Source organism: Larus michahellis, chromosome 1 (assembly GCF_964199755.1).
Source record: "Larus michahellis chromosome 1, bLarMic1.1, whole genome shotgun sequence".
Classification (NCBI taxonomy): Eukaryota; Metazoa; Chordata; class Aves; order Charadriiformes; family Laridae; genus Larus; species Larus michahellis.
The window spans coordinates 69,982,930-70,009,981 of record NC_133896.1 but is presented as its reverse complement, the minus strand read 5'-3'; the positions used below and the strand labels follow the sequence as shown (position 1 = coordinate 70,009,981).

General features: G+C 40.1%; 1 protein-coding gene across 7 annotated transcripts in view; it reads left to right on the top strand.

Annotated features, from left to right (window-relative positions):
- The window catches only part of EPS8 (EGFR pathway substrate 8, signaling adaptor), a 139,063-nt gene that overhangs the window by 65,812 nt on the left and 46,199 nt on the right, over nt 1-27,052 (top strand). For all 7 annotated transcript variants that reach the window (XM_074585456.1, XM_074585465.1, XM_074585475.1 and 4 more), the window contains 2 exons: nt 20,743-20,833; nt 21,934-22,007. In XM_074585456.1, the coding sequence (XP_074441557.1) occupies nt 20,772-20,833; nt 21,934-22,007 (136 nt within the window). In that variant the 5' untranslated portion in view covers nt 20,743-20,771. The remainder of the gene's footprint in view (nt 1-20,742; nt 20,834-21,933; nt 22,008-27,052) is intronic.

Genomic DNA, 27,052 nt, shown 5'->3' with positions numbered 1-27,052 from the left:
TTATGCACATTTTAAAACAACTCGGTAACAACAGGGCCATCCCACTTGTTCACCAGAATAAAGCTTCCTACAATAATATATTGTCTTAGTGATACGTTCGTGTATATTCATTTTGCAGTTGACTTGTTATGTCACTGAATCACTGAACTTTCATTCCTTGTATAACCAAGCATTTGTTTTGCTGCTCTGTCATCAGAAAGCATAAGCACCATTGCTTGGCTATAATGATATGTACCCTCCTAATATGTTTATTCTACAAATGGTGATTTGTGATCCAATGTACATTGACTACTAGGGCATAACATAGCATTTTCTTCCTTGAAGTAAAGGAAGAATCATAGGCTTTGGGAACTTGAACAATAAATACAAATCCGAAATGGTACAAATACCTGCTTGGAAATCAAATTGACACAGGGCTTAGTGCGTGTTTTATACCTTGTGATATTTGATCTTGGTTACCTGGAACTACCTTTATTTTCAGAAGGCAGGTACTGAAAATTATGCTCTTTTGGCTTGTATGATTAATACTTGCATTACAAAGTTAACACCCCTCCGGATCACTGGCATTTTTTTCTGGATTTTCTTTGCAAGTTATCCAAGCCACCATCACCCTGAGGAGTGTGTGAGGGTCCTGGCCCCAGTGACGTGGGCTGTTCACACAAGCCATGCCATGGAGAGTCCAGATATTGCCCTGAACTATGCCTTAATTAGTACGATGTTCATCATTGTTTTCATGATAATTGTGATTTCTTTCTTTCTTTCTTTCTTTTTTTTTTTTTTTTTTTTTCCTGACCACAACGGAGTGGGGAGTAATAGTCTGATCCTATGTGGAGAGGGAGATGCCTTTAGGGCCGTGATGGTTGCTTCAATGAAGATACAAACGGAGAGGCACCTGGGATGACATCTAGTCCAAGCCATAGAGTATGACCACCAGTTTCAGATTCCCTTGTCGCTGTGGCACGTAGGTCCTTCTGTACTGCTGGGTGCGCCCTCCAGCTGAGGCCAAGATCTCTGCCGGTCCTGGGGATTCTTTTGTTGTTTGGGCAGCTGATGCCAGATAATATTGCTGTGCCTGCTCCCAGGTGTGTTGGTTTTGAAACCTTTGTACGTGCCTGGCTCAGGGGGTGTGTGCTTTTCCTCCGCCTCCCAGGCGTGCGCCTGCACAAAGGCAGGAGCCGGTGCCTGCTGCTCGTGCTGCTCCTGCCTCCGTAGCCACTGGCATCTCCCTGGCACTTGTGCTGGCAAAAGGCATCCGTGCTGGCGCTTCGGGAGAGGATCTGGCAGTGGAGCACAGCTGCATAGGTGGGGCTGGGGCTACATGGGTTCACAGCCGGCGTCATCTGACTGACAGTGTGATCCGTGCGGTGTTGGCAGGCTTTCCCATGCCAGAGCATGGCGTGTCCTGTGGGACACAGAGTAGCTCATCCTTCCCCCGCATAGGCTCGAGCGTCAGCTCCTGCTGCTGCAGAGAGCTTTCACTGTCAGAGCTCACTTGGAGGGCTGCTGGCACGTTCTGAATAACTTCTCTCATCTGAAGAGAGAAGTGGCTGACCACTTATGTCAATTCTTCTTGTTTTGGAACATCTCGCATCTCTCTAAGCAGATACATTTGTCCTCTGTCATTTTTCTCGCTCATAAAGTCCATCCCATAGTGTTATTTAAGGGTGGATATCTCCTCCTACTCACCTTACAGCTCTTACTGAGTGCTGGTGATTGCTCTACAAAAATAGAAACCAGTGATTTATATATTCATTCTTGGTAATAAATGACCTTGGGACTTAGTCTCTCAAGAACTAAACTGTAAATAATTAAGCTTTACCTCTGTAGAACCCTCACTCAACCTAGGCCATTTCTAGTTGTAATCTTTTAACAGTTAACTTTTAATTCCTTTCCTAGAGACTGTGGTTGTGTGAGGTGGTCAAAACAAACAAATAAAAATTAAATGCTGTGCACGCCATTTTTATGTACACAATACAGTAAGCGCTGGGCACAGTCAAAAAAACCCAACCCTGATATAACTGCAGAACAGCCAAGCTTCAAGTCCAAGTTGACCTAACAATTTAAAGTAGGAGCAGGCTCTCAAGCTCATTGATGCCCAATTTTATTCTGAAAATCTATCAGAACTATGAAGTTCAAGCTTCTGAGTTGTGTTCTTGACCAACCTGATGTTGTCAATCGAGATTTTTTTTCCTTCATATTCAAAGGGGATGGGGAGGACACATGGGAGATGAAGGCGGAGAATTGTAAATCTCCTTTCTGAAAGTCTGTTTTTAAGTTTGCGGTGTTAAAAGAGTGCCAGTCGTCTTTCCTGGTTTATTTTTTTTTTAATCAGGCAAGACTAATATTTTGGGAGTTCTAAGCAGACCGATCTGTGAACAGCAATGCTCAAATTACACAGTGTGGGATTCAATCCTGGGAGCATATTGTGGTGAAATAAATTATTTACTGAGGCATTTGGAAGTGAGCGTTAAAGATGACAGAAGTGTCCAGCTGACTGCACTACGGCACAGACAAATATTACTCGCGCCATGTTTTTCTTCTGAGAATCATCTCGGTGTATATGAGTGCTTTGATTCTCATGAGATTGGAATCTTTTCCAAAATCAGTATTTACAAGAGACAAATGGAAGCTGAGCAACTGACTGATCTGTGGTTCTTTCACCTCCTTCCCCTGACACTTTCCAGAAAGGAAAAAAAAATGGAAAACTAGCTTTCGTTTGGAGAGAGACTGGTTTGCATCTCGTAATGCTCTTTTTTCTCTTCTAATTCATCCTAATCATTAGCCTATCTCATAGTTGACTTGTAATGATTATCTGTGCTGAATAACTGTTTCAGTGTCCAGGCAGTCTCAAACTCAGTGCACTGCCATGCCTTTACCCCTTGCATCCCACTTCTAAATGGTTCTTAAATGTCATATCCGTCTTCTAACAGTTTCCAAGAATTTTGGTAACCCTATGGACTTCTTTTCTCTGCTTTTGTAATTTTAATTTAACTATTGAACTGTTACTCCAAATATTTCTTGTATGAGCAGTCCCATGTCAAGGGTCTTTTTCTGTGTGCAACAAGACAGGGATTAAAATTTAACAAGGATTTAAAAAAAAAAAAAAGATAAACAAAGTGTAAGCAAGGTTTTCCCTCTGGCCTTATTTGTAGGCTTGGGAGAGAGCAACACAGCTGACTCGAACTCTGTGGAATGTGGACAGTAGGCAAAATATATTATATTGTAGAGATACAGTTCTTTCTAGATAATTAAAAAAAATACACAAAAGTCATTAAGCTGCGTAGTTTCCTTTGTTACTCTTATGGCTTGAAATATATCACAAATTCCTTAAGTTTTGTGCAGTCTTTTCTCTTCCATGAGTCTGGAGCTGTGGATGCTTCCTCCCGGGCTCTGCAGCACTCTGCTCCTGGGGAGGGGGGCGTCCAAATGCCATTTCTGAGTAACGAACCACCCCGTGTTCAGGCCAACGGCGTGAGTCAGGAGTGAGAGATTTCTTCCGTTCCTTGCCTCCGCTTGGACAGTTTTGGAAATCAGCTCTGGAAAAGCATTTGTGGTCAGTTTGGCATTAGTTTTTATATTGCATGTGGCTAGTTTTCTGCATCATGTGTATTTTCCTCTTGGATAATAACCCCTTGGAGGGCACTAAAACATGAGGAGGAGAGGAACATTAGATAAGATCAGCCTAATATTAGGGAAGTGCAAATTACATGACATCACATTTTACGTATTTCCAGTTCAAGAGCAAGTCCAAAAGAGTATCATCTCCTCCTTCATTAGGGCCACCTTACTGTCTTACGGACTAAGGGCAATTTACAGTGGTTAAAGACTTATTTGTTAACCATTCAAAGCAAGTCTCATCTGCCGCAGTAAATGTGTTAGACTTCATTACTGGGAATGAGGATGCTGTGCAATGTATGCCCGAAATTTTGAAGGAGAGCCATTGCTGCCCCTGGTTTTGTGTTACCAGAGCACTTTATCCTTCTCGTCACGTGCCAGAACCATCTGATCACGTACATTAGGGCTGCGATGCCCCTTCTGATCATGATTTAAAGGAAAGGGGATATTTAGCATCTCTTGAGCTTCCAGATTGCACCAAGCCTGAGGAAGAGAGAGGGACCACGCTGCTGAAGGTGCAGGTGTGAAGTGAGCTGGTTGCGAAGCCTGGCAAGCCGATGCCTCTGCTTCTAGCTGACATGAAACCGTTCAGTGCTGGGGAGGGGAAAGCCCTGTGCATGGTGAGAAGTAGCCATCTGCTGAGCAATACTAAAACTTGGCAGGAGCGAACTACACAGGAGCCCCTGGTGCTCTCCAGTCGATCTGGGCAGCAGGAAAAGATGTTAGGACATCTGTTGGGATTTCCCTGTTTGTAGACTCACGGATCCCCTCTGTCTCCCCAAAATCTATGATTTTCTAATATATTCCTTGCAGAAGCATACACGTATTCTGGGGACTTTTTCTTAAGTGAGCTACATGTGTTCATCGCTGGGAAAAGAGGCAATGAGAAAGATGGGGGCATCAGGGCTCAATCTTTCAGAAACACTAAGGGGTTTTGAGCCCGTTGGCTGCAAATGCCCTTATTTGAGCCTAAAAGAGTGTGAGCTTTCTCCCCATCCCGGGATAGTAAGTTCTCAGTATTTTCTCCAAACGACTGTGGATTTTAGGGAGTCTGAAGGCTGTCAGCTGAAACCTGGTGTACCTTTCCTTTAGCCACGTGTGAGAAACCAAACCGAGGGCTCCTCCTAAGGTACAAGAGAAACTCCTGGGTGACAGGAGCAAGCGTGCTGTGCAAGCATGGCAGGGGCGCATGGGCAGGAGGGGAAGGGCAGCATAGCTGTGCTCTCAGCACTATGTTTCTGCTGGCAGAAGGACACTGTTGCATCTCATCTGCATTTTTTTCCCTTTAGGCATAAGATTCTCAAGAGGTGCTGCTCCAGCAGTAAAAGTGGAAAGCTCGTGCCCAGGAGAACCATCTTGTAGCAGGAGAAGGGCTGAATCCAATGGCCTTCTCCCTTTCTAATTTCTATAACCCTTGACCTCCCCAATCTGATTAGAGCAGCGATCTCATTCTGTTTGTCTAACTTCGTTTAGAGAAAATGGGTGCGTATATCTCCTGTTAACATTACCAGAGAGGCTGGCATTGTCTGAGATTTACATATACTCGGAAGAGCTGAGTCACAAAGCTGAATAATGGCAAAGGAAGCAAATTTTTTTGGATATGTATTTTACCTAAATGTCACCTTCAGTGCTCTGGACTCCAGCTATGCTGTTTTCACTTCGACAAAGGGCACGGAGGTAGTTGGCTTGGCCAGCTTGGCTAGATATTAATTGTGCCGATGCCTTTGGCTAGGAGTATTGACCTTGTTATGCATGGGCAGTGAATGATTCGGTGACCTCTCCGTTCCCACCACGCGATGCAACATCCCAATTAACGGCTTCACTGACGAGGGAAACAGCCGTGACATCGGTGGGGTGGGTGAGGTGGGTGGCCCGCGGGGTTGTTTCTGGAGAAGGTGGCTCCATGGGACGCAGAGCCAGGCCTACACCCGGGCAGCTGCCTGAAGGTCCGGGTCCTGCAGCCATAGCGAGGGAGGTCAGGGGAGAAGCAGCGTGGTGCTGAGTGGTGGGGCAGCTCTGCCTTGGGAGGGAGAGGTTTTTATGGACCAACACCAGCTGTTACCTGGCTATTTATAAAACCAGCTTCGTCAGGCTGAAGAGTGCGCTGAGCGTGATACGGGGCAGGTCGCTGCTGAAATACCATCTCGAGGTGTGACTGAAGGTCTGCCCTCACTCAGGTCCTCTCTGTGCCTGAGCAGCTCTGCCCCAGGGCCATTTTGCTTTGGGGTGGGCGATGGGCACACGGACCGCGGAGGCTCATCTTAGTTGAGCAGTAGGCTGCCTCTCTCGAACTTACTGGTGGAAACAGGGACAAAATGTAGTGTTTCAGACCAGGCTGGAGGAAATCCAGTAACACCAGGCGCTGCTGCTGTCTGGCAGACAGTGTCCAGCTGCAGCAGCAGGAGACACGGCACCTCTGCTGCAAAATCCTCACCAGTCTGCACTTCTGAGGGTACTCTGGGAACGTTTCCTATGGTGTTGTGGCCCCTCTTTGCAATAAAACTGGGTTAGCACGTCAGTGAAGTAACATATGGATAGCTGGTGTTGGGGTAAAGGCAACTCTGGTGAGAACAGAAGATCTTAAAAGCTGTTTAGGTCTGTTTCTTAAGAGCATAAGAAGGTGGCTGAGGAACATGAAAGCAGGCCCCTGTTCAGCAGGCTTTTTGTGAAGTACCAGGTTGGGGTAGGGAGTCTCTTAAGAGCTACCTCCTTGGTTTGTGGTGAAAATTTTTAGAATGTGACCCAAGTGTGTGTAGCCTGGGGACTATCTGATCTGCTTGTGGATGGACAAAGATGGGCCATCTGGACAACCTTCCTGCTGTCCCAGTAAACTGCCTTATCCCTGTGCTAAATCTTATTTGGGCCATAACCTCAACCCTTGCAAGCTGCAGCTCACTCTTCTGCACTGAATTTCAAACTCTGGCTCCCAGAGAGATGTTGGTATTTTTACGTCACATTTTTGCATCCTTGTAAAGGCAGAAAGAAGGCGTAGGCAATTAGAGCAGTAATTGCTTCTGCCGTTTCACCTAAATCTATCTGTGAATGACTGTGAGTTTTCAGAAAGCTTAATGCAAGAGGTGGGAAACATAAATTACTTCATCCGTTCACAAAAAAACTAGCTCTAATACTGTTGTCACCTCCATTGGGAAAGACAGTTTTTACAACTGTCAGTGTTAATTATCTCAGTGGTCACCCAACCCAATCAGACAGGAGATGAAGGACAGTCACAACGCAGATGGCAAGCTGAGTCCCTGTCTTAAAGGCTTTCGACAACATCAGGAACTGATTTTGAGGCCGCAGTTGGACTAGTTTTTCTTTAATTACTTTGTTTCAGAAAGTCTGTTGTAGTTGTGCATGACAAAAAGAAAAGGAGGAGAAAAGCATAAGGCTGAATTAAACAATATGAGGAAAAAGAAGAGGTTATACAAAGTTGAAGAAGCAAGGGGATACGGTTTAGAAAAACACTGAGATAATGAAAGATAATATATAGATGAAGTAACTGTAATATTGTTCCCCCTGAAATTTGCCTTGTGGGCTCCCATGGGAAAATAGAAGTTGACGTCTGCTTACTTTGGATTGCTTAGCTGGAAAAACATATGAGATGACACATATGAGATGACATCCTTGTAGGCCTATTGCAGTGTTGATATGAGCGATAAGTTATAGAAGAGAGAGGCGGTAGCAGTAAGCCAACTATTCTTTATCAAACAAGACTGAGGAACAGGATATTTTTATAAGCCCATTTTAACACAGCTTGGATGCATGTTATTGTTACTTTTTTTTTTCTTTTTCTAAAATTAAGAACCTAACGTATTTCTTGGGTGTGCTGTGGGTAGAAGCAGTATCAAGTGAGTTAGTGAGTTTAAATTGCAACAAGGATTTAGATTGCGTATTGAGAAAACCTTTTTCATCCTAAGGTTAATGAGCCCATGGGTTTCCTCAGGCTTAGTTTTAGAGTCACTCACTAGTGGCCCAAGGAACAGGCTGGGAAGTACTACTTTTTAGGAAGTACCTTGGCACAGTTGCTTCCTGCCTTAAGGATGGGAGATGACTTCTTTCCTTTTCAGCCCCATTTTCTGTGATTGTTTCAGAAACTTTTTCTAAAAACATTGGGTTTGGGGGAAGCACGTATGCATGGTAAATCCTGCTATGATCTGAATAACTTCCCAAGAATTTTCTCCAGGTTCTTTTGTACCCTGGCTCTGCCACAGAGCTGCCCTAGGTTAAGGAGCAAGCATCTTGATCAGAGTCCTGCATAAAGGCATATGTACTTAATTGTCTATGTCAATATGTTTCTTAATTCTTTATACCTCTAAAACATTAATATATTTTAGTCTCTTTTATCATTTTTAATTACAGCGGAGTTCAAAAGAGTACGCACTTAACATTTTAAACATTTTATAAAGATATCTGAAAGCTTTTTTCCATAAAAGAACTGCTTTAAAAGCTCTGCTTTTATTCTTCAGTCTTATTTTCCTCTTTTAGTTGCTTCTTACAGTAATATAAAGACAAATGCAATGGAAAGGAGTAATAAGAACTGGGAATGGCAAATAGAAAAAGGATAAGTAGAGGAAAAAAAGAGTTCTGCTTTTCATAAAATTTCAGAAGTCTTTGCGTGCTTGCTAGAAGTGCTGGCTCTAATCCAACATGCTTTTATTGGCATATATGAACAAATTATCTAGGGCACAGCTATTTTTCTTACTGTAGTAAAAACAGGGACTCTGAATGGAGGCTTTGTGTAGGACAAATATTTTTCCTTCAAAACTGGGTATGAGTTTAAAGTTTATCTAGTGTGCCTTCTGAAAAAGGAAAAATTATCCTTCTCAGTCTCTTCAAATAGAAAATGTATAACAGTGTAGGCACCTCAGAGCTCTATAAACAAAATTTAACCATTGGTGAGGAGCTGGTGAAGTTTTATAATACACAAGATTTCTTAGTTGCCTCCAGTGGGGGCGAAAGCTCTAGTTAAAAAGGCTTTCGTACTTCAAAATTTTTCTGTGGATGCCTTCTCTCTAGCATCTCTTGCAGAGCTTTATGTGTTTTCTAGCCACATGGGTGTAACCAGGAGGATAAGGGCTTTATGGAAAATAGTTCTTAAGATAACATTCATTGCTGTAAGGAGTATCGTCATGGGTAATCCTTCTTATTCCTGTTGAAGGTGTAACTCACTTTGTGGTAGTACCATTGCTGTTAAAGCTGAGCAGCCTGTGAAGTCTGACAGTTCTGTTTAGTGTCATGTATTAGAAGTACCAAAGATATATGGAGTGGTCCAAATACGCTCTTCTGGGGGGAAAAATAAAGACAACAAAGAAAACTCCAACTAACCTATAGTATCTCCAATGACTATCATTTATGCAAGATCCCCATAATGTAGTGACCCATCTTGAAAGATAAAGAGATTATTTAATTCTTTCTTAGCTCTGTAGGAGGGTAACCGTATCTTGGAAAAAATATTTTAGATGGGTATTTCTTATGTCATGCAAAGATAACTAGAATCAGCTCAAGAACAACTCTTGAAGTGCATGGAAATGAATGGTGGACTCAGATTTCTCCAACCTCATCCATCACCCCTCCAAGCAGGAAAAGATTCAAAAGCATTACCACATATGGTGTTTTTCCCTCCTTCCCTTTCTCCCCTGCACCTTCCCACCCGCACTTATTTCACACACACTTCTTTCTAATAAAAGAACTGAGTGGAGAACAGTAAATCCATATTCTGGAAGATTTTTGAAAGTTAGCTTCCTTCAAAACCTGTGGGAACTTTCCAAAAAATAGAGGTCCTCTGAGGTTTCCTGGGAGCAGGGTATGTTGGGCTTCTGTCCCAGACTGTGGTTCCTTCCCACTGGGAACCTATCTGACATCAGTTTAAAAAAAAAATTACATTGGAAATGCCTCAGCAAAATGTTTTCAATTCAATGAATGAGCAAATTGCAACAAAATACCTGGTTGCAGTATTTCAGAATCCCTTTCTAGTGACAGCTTGCTAAATTTGGCTTGGTGAGCAGCAATGACAAATCCCTGACAAAAGTTTCTTCTGATACATGAAAATTCAAACTCCACAATTAGAGGAAATTGGAGTAAAAAACATTTTGTACTGAGTATAATTTTTCTCTTACAAAGTTTTCTAATTTTGTCATCTTTAATCACTGGATGTTTGCTGGAAAACTAGTATGTGTTATAAGTGTATTGAAATTTAAAAAAGTATATATATTTATTTCTAAAAGTCAAGCCTGTAACTCGCCAAGCCTGAGCATTCACATCAGAGACTATTTTTGGAAACGTGAATTTGTTAATTGATTTGGAAAAAAAATCACTTTTGTGCATTTGGTCAGGTAATTCAAAAAAAAAAAAAGAGTCAAGAATTTTACATTAGTTGAATATATGTTTTCGTTATTGTAATGCATGTAGAGGAAGGGCTTGGCCCAGATTAATGGAGGAGAAAATTGTATCTGTACAGAGAAACATAAATAATTGAAACTAGAAAATTGGAGACATGAACGCCAAAAGTTTAAATTAATTTTCTTCCCCACAAATTGTGGAATCTGTTATTGTTCAGTCTGTTTTCTTCCACGAAACAAATGCCGAGTTAGGGAAGTGCGCTGTTGATACTGTGGCCGGGTGTGACTTCATTCAGCTGTGACCTCAGTTCAGCAAGTTCTTTTACACTTGAATTGCTTTGTGCTGAATAATTGTAGCCCCAACGTGGACTGATCAGTTATGCTTAGATGTTTAAGATAGTGCCTTTTGTTTACTCGCTGAATTGCAGTATAGCCTCTTTGGGTTACGTGTGCATTAATGCAAACAAAAATTGATGCTCAAGATTTTTGGTGACCCAAACAAGCATCTCCGGCTGATGTTTGGATGCAGGTGAGTTATTGCATGTCTGAAAGTGCTGAGAACTGCGCAGGCTGTGTTCAAGGTCATGCATCTTAGTGCGCAGTCATATGCCTGTTTTTAACCCTGGGTGAGGGGAAGTTGTCCTTGAAGTTTATTGTTTCAAATTCATGGTTCAGAAGGAAGAACATCAGGGAAATGCTGTATGATATAGAGGGACCGGCCATTTGACTTCGTAGTTCTGTACAAGAGAAAAAGTCACATGGTGCTTCTCATATCTCTACGTTACTCCACTCTGCTGTGGGGTGGGAGATGATTTTAGATTACCTCATCGGTGTCAAGGATGTGTTTCAAGTAGAAGGGAGAAAAGAAAACGGAATGTTCCCTTGAAAAACATATTTTTTGCCAGTGCATATTTTCCAGTGACAATGAAATCATTGTATTTCTGACAGTATAAAATTGCATATCTCAATTGGTTCATTTAGCACCCCTGAGTGATGGGGATATAGGTTCTTTCTTGCATAGAGGGGATAACCGAACAGGGTTTGTAAAAGTCAGTGAACGCTGGTGCTAGGTCTTAAAATAACTTATAGTGCAACTTGTTCTCCAGTTCTCTTTAAAAATTAATTTTGTTTTCTTCGGCCTTTTCTCTCTTCTGCCTTATTTTCAGAGTCCCCATAGTTTTGTTTTTGTTGTTACCTTACTATGTGGACACTGTGCACCTAGGCCCCTTCTCACAATGTCTCCTAATATTAATGAAAAATACAAGAGGTGGCGGTCAATTGAGTTGACTGGGTGACAACTTAGATACCAGCTTTCAGGAGCAGCATTTTCCCATATAGATTAAAGACAAAGTAATTTTCTTAGGCCCCTGAGTTTGAAAGAAATAGGATTCCTGTAACACAGGCTAAGTTTTAAAGATAACACACAGTTTTCTGTTTTTAATGTCCATAAATCAGCTTCAGAGTCAAACCTCTGTGCTGAAGGTAGGGCACAGAGGTTTGACTCAAGTATGGGCAATGTTTCTACTCTACAGTACAGCTTCGTAACTACATAGCTTTGAGGACAAATTCCACTTCTTACGTGTTTTATGTGTGTTTGACAAGTGAAAACCTGGTCCCTTTTAGGAGATGTGCTGACTAGATTTGGAATGAATTCAAATACTTTCCAGGTATCACTTGTTAATTTAATACTTTCACATATACATGATGTTTCAAGTACGTTGGAAAATATTAGGGGAATATTTTGAATGACTTCTGAGAATATGAATGCTCTACTAACTTTTCTAGCATCAAAATCCTGTTTAATCCCCAGAATTTGTAATGGGGGTGTTTGTTTTAAATCGTGTTACCTAAAGACCTGGCCTTTTGCATATCTGCCTTGTGAAGCTTCATTTGCTGCCTTCTTTGCACGTTATATGATTTAGGCCTTTCTTAATAGGGAAGTTTGAAGAATTAATCAACGTTATTAGAACAGCATGTGCTCATCTATTAAGTTTTAAAAGAAAAGGTTTAGTTTGCTATTGAGCTCCACTGTGAGCTTACCTTTCAGCTCAGCATTGCCAATTTGCTGTGGTCTAATCAATAAATTTTAAATCTTAGATATTCGTTTACCGTCATTAAACGTAGCCTTCTCTTTTTCACTTGTCTACATGGCAACTGCTTTTTTTTTTTTTTAATCTTATAAAAAATGTGAATTTTAAGAGTAAGACAGAGTATGAATCCTTCCTATAGTAAAGTTTGAGGCTTTTCGGGCTTGTGTGAATTGGCATTTGGAGCACTTTATTAGTGGAAGAGACCAAGATTTCGTAAATGGTGCTGGGTCCGTATCATCAAAGGATATCATCAAAGGGAGGTCCACAATAGTATGGAGCTTGGGTGTTTAAGATAGTCAGGAAACCAGTGGATGTTGCTCCTACTCAACGTTTTTTATCTTGTTTAACTCCAGATTGTAACCTAATCTAGAAATTGGTTCTTCTAAGTAACTAGCTGATGGATTCTAATAGAAATGGGCCATTGTCCTGATTTATTCTGCGTGCTGCCATGTTAAGAATGAATAAGAATAGATATCAGCCTTGTGGGGGTTTTGTGTTTGACTTTTTTTTTTTTCCTTAAAAAAAAAAAAGGCTAGAGGGAAAGTTTAAATAGGGAGCAATAAGAAAGCCTTGCAATGGGAGTCATCTATTGCCATGTCTGAGACCACGATAATTGCAGTGTCGGTGTCTGGCTACAAGGCCTACCTGATAAAAGCTTATACGGCAACTTCACCAAAACTGAAGAAAGTAAATTTGTGAAAACAAGAATTAGATCTTGCCACAATTCTATTAAACTAAATTAGAGAGGCATTGATGAGTGTTCCTGTCCTTTTTCCTCCTCCTTCTCCTCCATGTTAATTTTAATGATCTGGTTGGAGTATGTCATTATATGGTTTCAGTTCAGCTTTTGTTATGGACTCTACCACGCCAATTTTAATAATGGCAGTGTGTCATGACACAGCTATTAAGCTTGCAAGTAGATGTGGATAGGTAGTTAAACCAGTTTCATTTGGTCAACTTGCAGCAGCAAGCAGTATTTTAACGATGTTGGGAGTTCACTCATTTTTTGGCCAGGCTGTGAGGAAAACTTTATTTAAAACCACAGACGACACCCAAAAACATTGTCTTGTTCACTTTTATAGACTTACAGTACCACTACAGTAAATGTTATAATTTCTTAACATTTTCACAAGCACTTCAGTACAAGAAACTGTTCAGGAATATTTCATCAGCTACACTCGCAGCCTGTTTTCAACGTGAAAGGGAAAAGTATGTCCAAATTTCTTGATCTTTTTGACACGTGGTGTCTCCAGGGTGGTGGGAAGTATGCTCATATGGCATCTGGAAAGAAGCACCTTTTGCACACTGTTTCGTGCTGGGTTTCCTGCCGGCACATCTAAACTAAGTATACTAAATACTAAAAAAAGTATTATAATATCATTTATAAGTTCTCATTTCTCAGTCAAATTGATGGCTTGTTGGTTGTACACTGCAAGCTGCCTTTCAAATCAGTGTCTGGAGCACCCTATTTTGAGATCTAATCATCTCATTTGAAGTATGAGGTAACAAGGAATAAAAGGAAGTAATGAAAAAATCAGAGTGTGAAGAAGAGAAATAAAGCTGTGGTATCTGTGCTAGGTCTGCTGTATTCACCAGTCAGGGGTTCCAAGTCAGTTTTGTAGTGTTTGGGTTTTGTTGTTTTGTTTTGTTTTTTTCTTAAAGAAAAGCAAACAACAAAACCACCAAAACCCCAGACCAGAACAAATTATTGTACATCTCTCTTCAGGTGGAGATTTTGAGCGTACTGTTGTAGCCATGTTGGGATTAGAATTTGTAAGTAAAAATAGTATCCTTTGCTAGCTTACTACTGTACTTGGAGTGGAAGGGGGAGGGGGGGTGGTTGGGATAACGTAGACACTTTCCAGGCACTTGGGCCCTTCCTCAGGAATGAAATAAAAGCATTGCTTCAAAGTCAAGGACTTACCAGAGACAGTGATTTATATGGTACATTATAATCCCCTTCTTCTGCCTCTTCCTACAAATTCCTTCACATGCCATAGGCACCTTCCTCTTTAGACTGTCATTCTGTACGCGTGCAGGTTTTTTTGTTTGGGGTTTTTGGGTTGGGTTTTTTTTTTTTCTTTCTTTTTTTTTTTTTTATACAGGATACTGGTCTTTCAGCTGTGGTGATACTTTCTGCAAGGTCTGCATAATTATCCTGATCTTAGTAATTAATACTCATCTTGCTTTAGATGAGGTGGTTAATTCTCTAATTAAAAATAGCAGTGAGTGGTGGCTTTAGTGCTGACGTATTTATTAACGTTCCTTTGTTACAATAGGGATTTTAAGTCTTTGAAGCTTTTGTATCGGTAAAGCTGGTTTTATTTTCTTTCAGTACAGTTAATTATAAATCATGGCTCAGACCTGAGCAAAATGAATGGAAATAGGTTGCCATGCCAGAATAGGGAACCTGTTTTCAAGCAGGTTCTTCATTAGCGTGGCCATAAAAAGAACTAAAGCTGTGAACTGGATCTATCTGAAGTTTATTCATTCAATTCCTCCTGTCGGCCTTCATATTTCTTCCCTTTCTTAAAACAGAAGATACCCATCTTAATTGTATTGTTAGGATATTTCCTTAACAGTGAATCACATGAAAATATCATAGTACGAAAAAGAAGATTTGAAGGGCACTTTTTATTTTGTTAGTTTTCCCAACAGAAAACTTCTCTTTTAGCTAACAGCTCTTGCTCTGAAGACTGGTCTTGCATTAACTTATCGAGTCTCCTACTTTGATTGATAATTATATCATCAAATCTTTTTAAATAAATTTGTCCTATCCCTCCTGCTGAAGGGAATACTCCTGATGAATTTCGCTTACTCCTTCTATTGAAGGACTGAGGAAAAACATTGGATTTTAGAAAGTGGGAATGAAAACCAAAATACTTGTTGAAATTGGTAAAAGCAGTGTTGATTGAGCTCATCTGCTGCACTGCTCTCTGGAGGTGGAGGTGAATACACTTAGAAATCCCTCCTCCTGGGCAGTGATGTGTCCCCTGTTGTGCAGTGTTGTCTTCCACCTGGCCAGAGCCCTATTCATTCCTCTGTCACAATCATTAGTTTTTTTAAACGCTCCTACCCCTCTGCCCCCCTTAGACAATATTCTGGGGTTCAGTTCAGCTTTGTATAAGGAGCGAAATTCAGGGGGGGAGGGAGGAACATGTCCACTCCTTTGTTCCCCACCCCCAGGTTTCTCCAGCAGGAACCCCATTTAGCTAATGTTGCATCCACCAGAAGGGATGTTTGAGGATGCACTGCAGTCTAAACACAGGGTGCAGCTCAATGCAGATTTGTATAAACTCAGATGGAGTGTAATTGATGCTAATGGCCATGCTGGACAAGTGCTCTGGATCCAGAGAAGCCCTGAAAGTAACAGTATTTTCAAAATTATTTTATTGTGACTATTGTCCTTAACATGTTTGCTTGAAGTCCTGACACTTGGACTCAGGAGTGTATAATGGAGTTCCTGTTCCTTTCTCAGAAAGCCAAGAGTGGCTTGAAAGAGGCAGAGTGGTGGTGAACAAAGTCCAAATGTTTTGTTTTGAAACTGCATCACTTGTAGGGTCTAGCTTTCCATTTTCTGTGTGATTTTTGCTGTCATCTTTTTGACCGGCCTTTGGATGCCCCAATCCCCTTAATAGAAAATGGAAAACGTCACAGTACAAAGCTGCCGCCAGCCCAACCGGTAGCAGTTTGTCTCGGAGACGTTCTGATATCAATGTACCAAGGATGGAAAATCCCCAGTGATCATTGCCGAAGGAATGCTTACTTACGCATGCATGTGCATCGTGGTGTTTATCTTGAGGCAAGAGGTTGAACAGCCAGCAGATCTCTTGTTTGCCCTTGGTTGTTGTCTGAAGCAAGTCCCGAAGCAGAGGGCAGCGGCAGCGTTTCATCTGGCTCCGTGGGATGTTCTTCTATGAGGAGTTTCCCATTCGTAAAATCTGTGGCTGGAGTGAAGATACAAATCGGAGAGTGTTGGGTCAGAACAGCAAAGTAGACACAAGAGGGCAAGGCACCAAAATACAAGAACATGAGGAATAACTAAAGAAAGTATGCCAGCTTGGAGAACCACGGGTATTAAAAGTAGTAACTATGCAAAATCGAGCAGGTTTGAAGGAAGGTCTGTGGGGCTGAACAGGGTGAGGTTCACGAAGAAACAAATGAAAAAAATTCTAAGTCACGCAGCAAGTTAAATGGTTTTTCTACGTTCTGTAGAACAGCAGTACTGAATGCTGTAGGATAGCAATAAGGGGCATTTTTACTGATTGCATCGTGAGTTACAGTGTAGCATGGGTACATCTGGGGTGTTTTTTGTTGTTTTTGTTGTTCCATAATATTTTAAAAAGGGAAAGGGTGGAGAAAGCATGTCCTTTTCTGTCATTGCTACATTGTCAGATCCGCTACAGATAAATATTACCTTGTAATAGTCCCTTGTTTTTGTTTAGGCTGGAGTTACAGCCTGTGCCTGCTGTCTAGCTGGGGAAGAATTCTTGGGTTTTGGGGGGGAATGTGATAACAATAAGTTGCTACTAATAACATTTTCTTAATCGGTAGATAATTATTGTTCCAGCCGTTCTTGGCTTTCCTTTTCCTTCCCCTACATCCTCCTCTCCTTAACCCTTCCCCCTCCATCATTTCTAAAATACGCTCACCATTAAGCTGTTTCTCTTTGTTCCATTTGATGTTGTGATCTGTCGCTGGGTGGGACCGATTGATTCAGGGTGGCCTGTAAAGAGCACCGGTCTCTGGAATATCTGATTTTCTTTATTGAGATAGCTCTGCCCTTCTAGAAAAGGGATTTTTTTTAAAAATAAATTGAGGGATTTTGTTACCTTCAAACTCCTACTAGAAAATGAAATGGCAAAGCATGCGAGTTGTTGATTTGTCAGCTTGTTGTTGCACACGGACTGTGTTGTTTTCATTAGGCTGCTGTGCTACAAGGTGGGGAAGGCAAAGAGTATTTTAGCATTTGGGCATTTTTTAAAACGAGTATTTATGACCAATGTAATCGTGTTGTATATGGTATAACACTCCCCACGTTTGGGACTAGACCGCCTGTAACTTTTGACTGCTAAAGAAGCAAAGTATATCTGCCTCAGAAATGGTTTGTCTGTTATAAAGGCTGGACCCTTGTCGTTTATATTGCTGCTGATTATAAATATGCTAGAGTCTCTTCAAAAATAAAGCTGATGGCAGCAGTGAAGTCCTAGGTGGATTTCTTTTTGTTCAGTCTCGGATACTGTGGGAAGAGAGTTTAGAATTTATTTGATTTTAGGAATTTCATATTTATAACTATTTTCTTACTGTTTTAATAATATGTTATATTAATATATTTAAAGATAAATATCTTAATATTTATCTTATTATTTCTTATTACTTTTAGCTAACTTCTTATTCTTTTCTTCTTAAATTCTTATTTAGTTTTCTTGATTTTAAACATTTCTTGCTCAGAGTAGGCACGATTTCTTTGCAGGCTCCTGAGAAAGACATGACCATTCTTGGGCATGTTCACAAGTAAACTGTTGATACTTCAGGCCTACTTAAAGAGGGATCATACAGTTAATTTTGACGGATGTTTATCTTAAAGTCTAGGACACCAGCGTATGTCGCTGTGAACTGCTGGGCTGAGGTGAATGGGAAGATTAAAGAGGAAGTGGAGCTTATTAATAGCCTCCTGGATGACAATGGCTTCGCAGTGTGCAGGGGCTGACTTTTGCTACGGGACTGTCTCTAAGAGATGAAAAAGCATTTGAGATGAGAAATACAGCAGAGAAAGCTGTACAAGTGAATAAATAATAAGCGAAGCACTGCACGTTGTGTTATCCTTTTATGTTTTTTCCTTTCTCTCCATCATGCATTTAATAAAAAAATTAAAGTGTTTTCCTACAACGTTTCTTTGGAAACATTTAGGTTGAAAGAGGTGAAATTGCCTGATAATTTGGGGGAATTAGGAGCAGCTTTTTGATGCTGTTATAAATATTGAGGCCTAATTATAAATAATGACTGTAAAGGGTTTGTTTGTATTTGTCTTTGGGAGCTTTCTTGAACCAAAGGATAGACACATTGCTAAGCCTCTTGAAATTGTTATGTCAAAGTAGTTGTCTTGGCATTTGATTTCTTTTGATTTCTTTTTCGCAGTGGAAAATTGCATGAGGGACAGGAAATATTGTTGGCTTTACTGAACTACCAAATAGCAAGTGGTGTTTTGTTTGCATATCAGCTAAAACTCACTAACACTTTTGTGCTTACTTGACAGAACAAGCTTCTTGCTTTTTTTTTGTTTTTGAAGGACAGACAAAATTATATACTTCAGATTTTCACTATCACTTGATTAAAAATGTAATTTTTAAGCTTTTTATATTTACTCTAAGCGGTGTTATGCCTTCCAGTGGGCAAGTATTTGTCATGAGACACGTTTTCTGCCCCTAATGTGAAAATCTGCTGTTCAACTTCATTGCTGCTTTAAAACTTCCTTTTACTTAAAAGATCCGTTTCACCACTTTCATAAAATTAAGCGGAGTACAAATAACAACCCAAGTATTTGTCAGATTGGGATGTCAGAGGAGCAAAATCATTTTGAGAGAGAGTCTAAAACCAAGGTTTTTTTCCAGATCTCACTTTTAAGCACGTATTTGTGGAGTTTGTTATAAATAGGGCTATGAAGAAGATCACAAATGATAAAAGGGTATGGCAAATAGAATTATTAAGTAAATGTTATCTTAAATAATGCGTGTATGGAAAATAGAGGGAGTTGAGGGTATTGACAAGCAATGGAGGTAATTTGTGCAAGTTTTTTGTACTTGGTCGCTTTGTACCTGGAAGCTAAGAACGGGGTAAACTGTTAAGCAGGGTAGCAAATCGAGCAATGGTTGCAGACGACAAGAATTAATAGCTGATAGGAAGTGTTGAAGAGCTTAATGGCAGTGTGAGTAGCTCTGGTCCGTGCGGTCGCTGAAACGGAACAAGGAGTGCACAGTGACCTGGCAAATTCTGCTGAGAAAATGAATACTTTTATCCTTTCAAGTCATGGGACAATTTCAGGATGCTTCCCAAAGGTTGTAATTGCTAATGAACTGAGCATCACTCAGCACGGGTAGTAATTTACTGGAGACAGCTGCTAAGTACTACACTCCATAAAAAGTGGCTCAGAGCAGCCAAATAGGCTACCAAGTTGGATACGTGATATGTTTGTGGGGATGTGTGGGAGAAATGGAAGTAAAAAATGGGTATGTCAGTAAAGTTGTTTTGCAAGAAGCAATCAAAGATTTAAAAGAAAAAAAAAATTTTAAAAAGGGATACTAAGCAAAATTACCAAGTATGTGCTCAGTAGAGGCAATACCACGGCTCCACATGATTGCATTTGGCACATAATCAGTACAGCTCGGTTCTAGTTGTCTTTGCAACTGCATCTCAGGTAGAGGATGTCAGGTGGTCTTCAGAAAGGTATAAAAATGACTCTGTTCTCAGTATGGAAGACCAAAAGCAGCTCGTACCTCTCTAGAACTGGTGGAAGATTTTAGAGCTGAGAAGAGAATTGGATTTTTATTTTGTTTTTGCATGAAAGGGGAAAGTAGCAGAACATATGTGGATACAAAATACGGTATGCGCTGTAGGTCAGTCAGCTGCTGCCTCTTTCTAAAACAGGAAGAGGACAGGTTCAAGTGAGGCAGTAAGTTGACTTAGCGATTCAGAAGATAAGCTGGTTGTAAGGTGGCTCTAGTACAACAAAGCTGGTTGCACTTTAGAAATGGAGCCTTGGTTAGGTGCAAATTTTATCTGATGTACTTTTGACTATTTTGCAGAAATAAAAATAAAAATCTTTAAAAAGAAATAAATTTAACAAATCTTTTTTTTTCTATTTAATGACTGAGATGTAGAGAAATATTCAAACATATATATTTTATATATAATGCAAACATACATATTTTATATATATATGAATGAAAGAATATTTGCCCATGGTAAATTTTAATAGAGATTTGTTAATTGCTTGCAGGCTTATGGAAGTCACTTTCCAGGGTCAATTTTAACTTCAATGGGCACGTTATTAAAGGGAGAAGGCATTCTTTTAACTGTTTCATTGGAGCTTTTTCAGTATTGCTGTTACATGAGAGGTTTTATTTGGCATGCCAAACTTTCAGGATGTTAAATGCTGCTTAAAAAAAAAAAAGGTTTTTTTAGTCCCAAAATAGCTAACCAAGTTTCCTTTTGTGCTAACAATTGGTTTTTGTTTTGATAATACATCTTTCTAACAATTCATCTGATAAGTTTCATAGAATATGTACCAAAAGGTCATTTCAAAAGTTTCATTTGAAAGAAATGAACTGAGGGTTTAAATCAAGCATACTTGACTATTAAAGTTGCCATTTGGAACATCTTGTTCATTTCTGCAGTAGATTTTGTTCTTTGTTTAGTCAGTCGTTTATTTCTAAAGCTATTCCTAAAGACCATTGTATCAATAATAATAGCTTTATTCACTAAATTATAAATTATTTGAAGTAATAACTATCAAATTGCAACTGGGAGAAGTTCCATAACGGGTCTTTAAGGCATCACCGCGATGTAAATAATAGCAGTTGAGCTTGTTGATGCAATTCCTTTCCCATTTCAACTATAATTTTCTCATTAGGTTTGCATTACATCTGTATTAAACCTTCATCCTTTCAGAGAACTTCATATGCTGTTGTTTCTTTTCCCAGATCTTCTCCCTCAGTAAGTGACGATAAGAATGAATGGACATATATCAAACACCCCTCCTGGTGGATACGGAAGTTATTTTCCTCAAATGAAGTAAGTTTATGCCTTTGATTTTCCTTTTATGGACAAAAAATAGCATTGCATTTTCTCCTTTACATTTTCATTTGAGATAGAGGAGCTATAATGATTAGATCCCATTGGAGTAATACAAAGGCAGTTTTTGTAAAAGAATGCGCAGATTCCAAACCATGTAACCAAATGGGCAGATATCATCTGACTGATTTTTGTATTAGTGTAGAGGTAAAGCTGTATAACTGAATGGAATCATCTGGAGCAGAAAAATAAATTGCTGTAGCCATAACACACTTATTACTTGGAGATGTTTTCGTGTGCCTGAGATGCTTAAGGTTAGCTCTGAGTAAATGTGGTTTTATGCATAAAAGATGAGGCTGCCCTTTCCATCTCGGAGAAAATATTGTTTGCCAGTAAAGAGAACTGAGCAGCTGTTACATGAAAGTGTTACCTTGCCTGAGATAAGGGGATGCTCCCTGTATCAGAAGCATGGCACCAGGCTCATTCGCAGCGCTAATGAGAATTGACCTAATCTGATGCCAAAGAACATGTATTCCTGTATGGAGCAAGGCATCTGGGCCGTCATCTGCTTCTCGTGGTGTTGTCCCTTTAAAGTGAGTTTGTATCTGCCTCATTCGTGTTGTTACGCTAGAAGGAAGTTGGGTTGCCTTTTCATTTGTTGTAGGCAATGATAGTCCTTTTAAGTCTTTTATTAAAAGCGGTTAAAATTGTTAAAAACAATTGTGTATGCAGGAAAAAAGGCAAAATCCTACCAAGTCTTTGGCAAAGTCATTATTATTATTATTACTACTACTATTACTACTACTACTATTATTAAGTGATTTTGATTACTTACATTATGGTAGTATCTATGAGTTTACCACGTGGCCATTGTGCATGATGTTGTATTTATGCAACAAAAAAGAGCTTGGAAGAGCTTCCAGCCTAATTGAAACACTCTTCATTGTATTCATGGTGCAGAACAAATATCCAGTATCATTTCCTCTGTTAGTAATGTTGTATGTATGTGTAATCCTACATAAAGGGAGGGTTTTGTCAGTGCCCGTTTCTGTGTGGCAAATACATCTATATAGAAGTTAACCAGAAATGTTTTCTTCCAGTGGCTATGGTTCCCCAACGTTTGCTCAGGCAGAGAGGGAGCAGAGCTCAAGAACAAGTGCAAAAGCTCTTTATGGTAAGGCGGCATAAAGTCTCTAAACTTTTATGTTAAAACTGTTGTTTAAATATTGGTTGTGATGTCATGGTGGAAATCTTTCATGCATATAAATCTGAAAGTGTAGGTACTTACACATGGGTGTGTGTAGCATTGAAATCAAAGAACAAAGTGATTTTATTCCTGCTAAAACTAACTGGGCTAGCTAGAAAATGTTTTTATGGTTTACTAAGGAGAGAACTCCCACCTGCTAATTTTTAAGGCAGAAATGTGTAACGCATCTATCAGAAAACTAAGAGTGATCCTATAGCTGAGGTATGTACCAGGGCATTCAGGGGTCTAGCTGTGCTATAGGTTTGATTCATGACCTGTGTCTCCTCCTGCTTCCCCAGCTTTATCCCCTGCTAGCAGAAAAAGAATTTGCAATATTATTCTTGTTTGACAGACGGATTTCATGGAAATTAGATTTGATGTAATGGATTTGGAGTCCTATTTGGCCAGCTATTTTCAACAGGCTTTGTGACTGTCAAATGTGATGTTACTTACAAATGCCTAAACGTTGTTGCACTTACCCAACTACAAATGCTGGTATTTGTCTTGGCTGTATGCTCTACTCTCTAGCCCATGGCCAAATCACTGTGGAGGCAGAATGTAGTCACGTTCCTTGCCAGCCAAATTGCACCGTTTCCTGGTCGTCCACCTCCGCTGTGAATACATCCTGCTGATAGCTGTGTCGGTAATGGAAATACAAGCAGTAATGAGGCTGCTTGAGGAGAGATGTTCTGCTCTGTAAATCCATGCCTGCTGTTAAATGCATTTTTGAAAATCAGTACAGTTGATGAGACTGGAAGAATGAAATTTGCGGGGAGAACCTAGTCCTGTGCAGGACCCCGTGCTCCTCAGCCTATTCTCCTGCGTTGCATCTACCACCTCTTCTGCAGGTTAACAAACTGGAAAGCTCGGAGAGCAGTGGCTAATAACTGCAACATCCCTAGTAATAACTGATCTTTTCTCCCTCCTGTTTTGGGAGGGGTGATGCCTGGGAGTGACCTCAGAGGTTATAGGAGTGATGGCAGGATGCTTTGTGGCATTTTAACAGCGTTGACTTTGCTCTTGGAGGATACCCTACAGGCCTCAAGTATGGTTGCTCACCCGTGAGCACATGAGAAAAAATTTGTTATATTGGTTGCCCTGTTGGCTTTCAAACTGCTTGAAAATTCATGAAGCTAAAAGTCCACAAAAGGAGGTTTGAGGTCTCCTAGCTTTGTATCCTCTGAAAAGGTGGGTGACGGCGCTGTGCTAAAGTAGTGTGAACCTCTGCTTCTAGAAAAATCAGCAAAGACAGAAGTGGAAACCGTTTGAAACATTTGTCATTTAAAAATTATTTTGCAGGTGAATCATTCTAAGTTTAAATTTATCTTTTTTAGTGGTAAGCTACAAAAGTCAGTCGCTTGACGTAGTATTAAAGGCAGGAACTGCAACTGAGGAAAATTCTGAAGTGATCATTTTAAACTGATTTCTGCATCCTGTATGGGTTCACTCAACAAACTGATTGCACGTGTTGACAGAAATAGTAGGTGGTAAAAGAAACCAGCAAGAAACCTTGCAAAAAACCTCTTAGCAGATTATTTCTTTATGAGGCGCTAGGACAGCGTTGCATTTTTCTTTTTCATTTTATATCATTATTTTTCAAAAGTACATGGTTTGAACAATGTGGCAGTATCAGTGTCTTAACCATGTCCTTTAATTTTTGTGGGCTTTTGAAATAATATGTCTCTGAGCTTTTTCATATCAAACATAATGGGATATTCATATTTCAGTAGAAGACGGGGACAAGTGTGTAAATTTGAGGTATTTATTATACATAGCGGTAAACAGCCTTTTACTTCTAAAATACTTAATTGAACTCAGGTACTAATTGAAAATGCTTACCATAAAACTGCTGCATGGTGGCTTCTGTAGAATGAATTGTTGGTCTTGGGTCACTTCCATTGCTGGTAGATATATCACAAAACTGTAGCTGCAGTTGCCAGGAACTGAATGAAGTAGAAGACTCAATTATCCTGGGGCTGCGAGCGAAGATATATTGGCACAGCTTTCAGAGAGGAGTTTGCACATTTTACTGCTTCTGCTCTGTTTTGCATGCACAAAGAACTAGGCTGTCAGTATCACCAAATGTATGAACTGGAGAAAACACGGAAAACAGCTAAAACCTTTCTCAAATTCAGGGTAATTATATATATTTTTTAAATTTTAGCAACCATATTACCGTTCTGCTGCATCCCACGTGTGTCTTTTCTTCCTTTGTGGTGTTAGGGATTTTTGTGCATGCTGTCCCAAGCGGGGTGGGAAGCAGTTGAGTGATACTGGAATTGTTAAAATGTGTTAAAAATGCTCATGATAAAATATTTTATTTATAATTAATAACTAAAGTATTTTATTTGAGATCCATGAGACTGAAAGCCTATAACGCAGATTGGAGGTGTCCTATCTTTATATTTTATATTATGTACATGTATATTAAATGTACATATTTTATTTATATAAATACATAAATCTCATGGATTCAATACAATCACTTATAATATATTGGGAAAAATATATATATGATTTTACTGTAAAAATAAAATGGACCATGTTTTTTTTTTTTGATAAAATGTGACAATGTAATGTTAGCAGCAAACTTTGTGACGAACTTCCTTTTCTTGGAAGACTTCTGAATGTCGTTTGGACTAAAGCCACCTGTCCATGGGTATAAACATGGGTATCAACAAGTGAAGATGGTGCCTGAGCTCCTGAGTGACCGCTTGATCTTGAAATCACTTTCTTCCACGAACAGTAAAAACTAAAGAAAATATTATTAATAATAATGTGTATATATGTATATTTATATGTGTATATACACACACACACACATGTTATGTGTCATGGCATGAAATTTGCCTCTCGAGTCTGAGTGCTGAGGTGATTCATGATTGTTCAGTCCTTCGGTCATTAGGCAGAAGGTTGGCCACAGTGCCAATGGGAAAGGAGGCTGGAGTTTTATTGGTGTTACAGACAGTTCAGTTAAAAACTAGACCAGAGCCATCACTATCTCTGATGTGGTTATCTGATAGGAAAAACTTCCTTGTAACTGCCTTTTTTCCTGTGTCAAATAATCCCTTTGTTTTCACTCATTTCCTTCCTGAAATGAACTGTTTTCTATTTGCATGATAAATCCCTGGCTGAACTGGGAGGGAAGATGCCCTCTGCACATTCTTAGGGGGTTTATTTCATCATTTGCTTCCTGATCTCTCCATCAGAAGTGGGTTTTGGCTCGTACTGTCATCTGTTGTTCTAGCATTGGCTTCTCCATCTGTCTTCTGCAGCTCTGCTTGTGGGGAGACGTGCAGCATCGGCCGGTGCCAACAGCCAGGGCTGTGCTGGGGGTTTGCCAGCGAGTGACACAGTGTGGAGCAGCCCCATTCCCCACGTTGTTAGGTTATTCTACAGCGCAGAATTGAAAGATGTTACTAAAACTGTCTTCACACTGCATCAGAAAAGACTAGCTGTGTTATACATTGTGTTTGTACTCTCACGGCTGTGATTAGGTGCTAGCGGTAAAATTGCATGTGTATTTTTGCATAGCTCAAATACCTCATTCAGAGCAAGAACTGTAGTGGAATAAGTTCAAGGAAATGACAAGCAGATCATAGACTAGGTAAACGAGTCCATTAAGAGAAGCCATCTACGGAACATGCTTGTGTTATTTGATGCTCGAACGAATTAAACTAACAATTGACTTCTAAACCATCCACTTTCTCTGACAGCTAGTTCCACGTAGCCATCGGGGAGAAGCTTGTGGCACAAATCTCTGAAAGTGATAGCGTTTGCTCTCTTGATGAGATTTGTTCTGAACTCAAGTTTTGACCTTTCTCCCCGGATGTGTAGGTCACATCTCCTGCACTTTGCTCTCAGTCTCAAGTTGAGTTTTTCCAGCTGCTGCAAAACATTCTTAAAGGGGTATCAGCAATCAGTCCAACGCAAGCCATAAATATACAGTAGCAAACTAAGTATTGGGCTTTCCTTCTTGATGATGTGTGGTAATAATTTATACTGTCACTCAGGATTCTTAGGACAGCTTGTGAGGGGGACTCTTGATGGCTTCATCTCTACATGGATTGCCATCAGATTTCAGAGCTTTGTCTCTTTGCGTATTGTACAGACATTTTCCGATTTTGCTATGGCAGGCAAGGTGGAATCCACTGTTGTCCTTCTTTGCACTATCATAACCAGAATACTGATAACATTTATTACACCTGGCCTGTGCAATTATTTGTAAGGCGTCAGTGGAAGTCTAGGCATCAGGATTCCTCCTTTCTGTTTTAGGCTTTTAGGAACTAAAAACTATTTGTGTCTAAAGGTATCTTAGCCCTACCCAGCATCACCCACGCTTCAGGTCATCAGGTAAGGCCTAGACTGAGATCTTTTGCTTTTGGTAAGAATTTTCCCTCCCTAGATAAAGAATTTGATTTCTCTTGCTGGGGTACATTTCTCTGTGTGGTCTTCCAGACGACGGCACCGAGCCAGGCTATGGTGGAGTTTGTTAAGCAGCTGTCTAATTTGCCATATTGCTGCACCCTCTTCCAGTTGGAAAATGGGTGAGACAGGACTCTAACTTTAGCTATGTCAGGTTCTGTTCACGGCTCTGCCTCAGGGACCTTGGGCCACACTGGTGTTCCTGTCCGAAACTGTGGAATAGTTACCTTTCCAAAGTATGAAATGGTCCTTCACAGAAATAACGGGATAGCACAGTTCTTAATGTAGAGAGGGCAAGGAAGAGAATGAGCGATGGCAATCTCAAGTCCTGTTTTTCTTTGTCGTGTACTGACTAGTGTATTCTTGGCTTGGCTAAAAGTCTTTGATCAAGAGGTCATTTTTTGTTTTCTGGTGTTTTGGCTGCTCCCAAAATTGGTATGAAATCAGTACCTTTTCACGTCATTTTGGAAACCAGAAACATGGTCCATTCCTGATGACTGGCGAATTCAATAATTTCACAAAGACTTGAATAGCAGTGGCATCTCTCC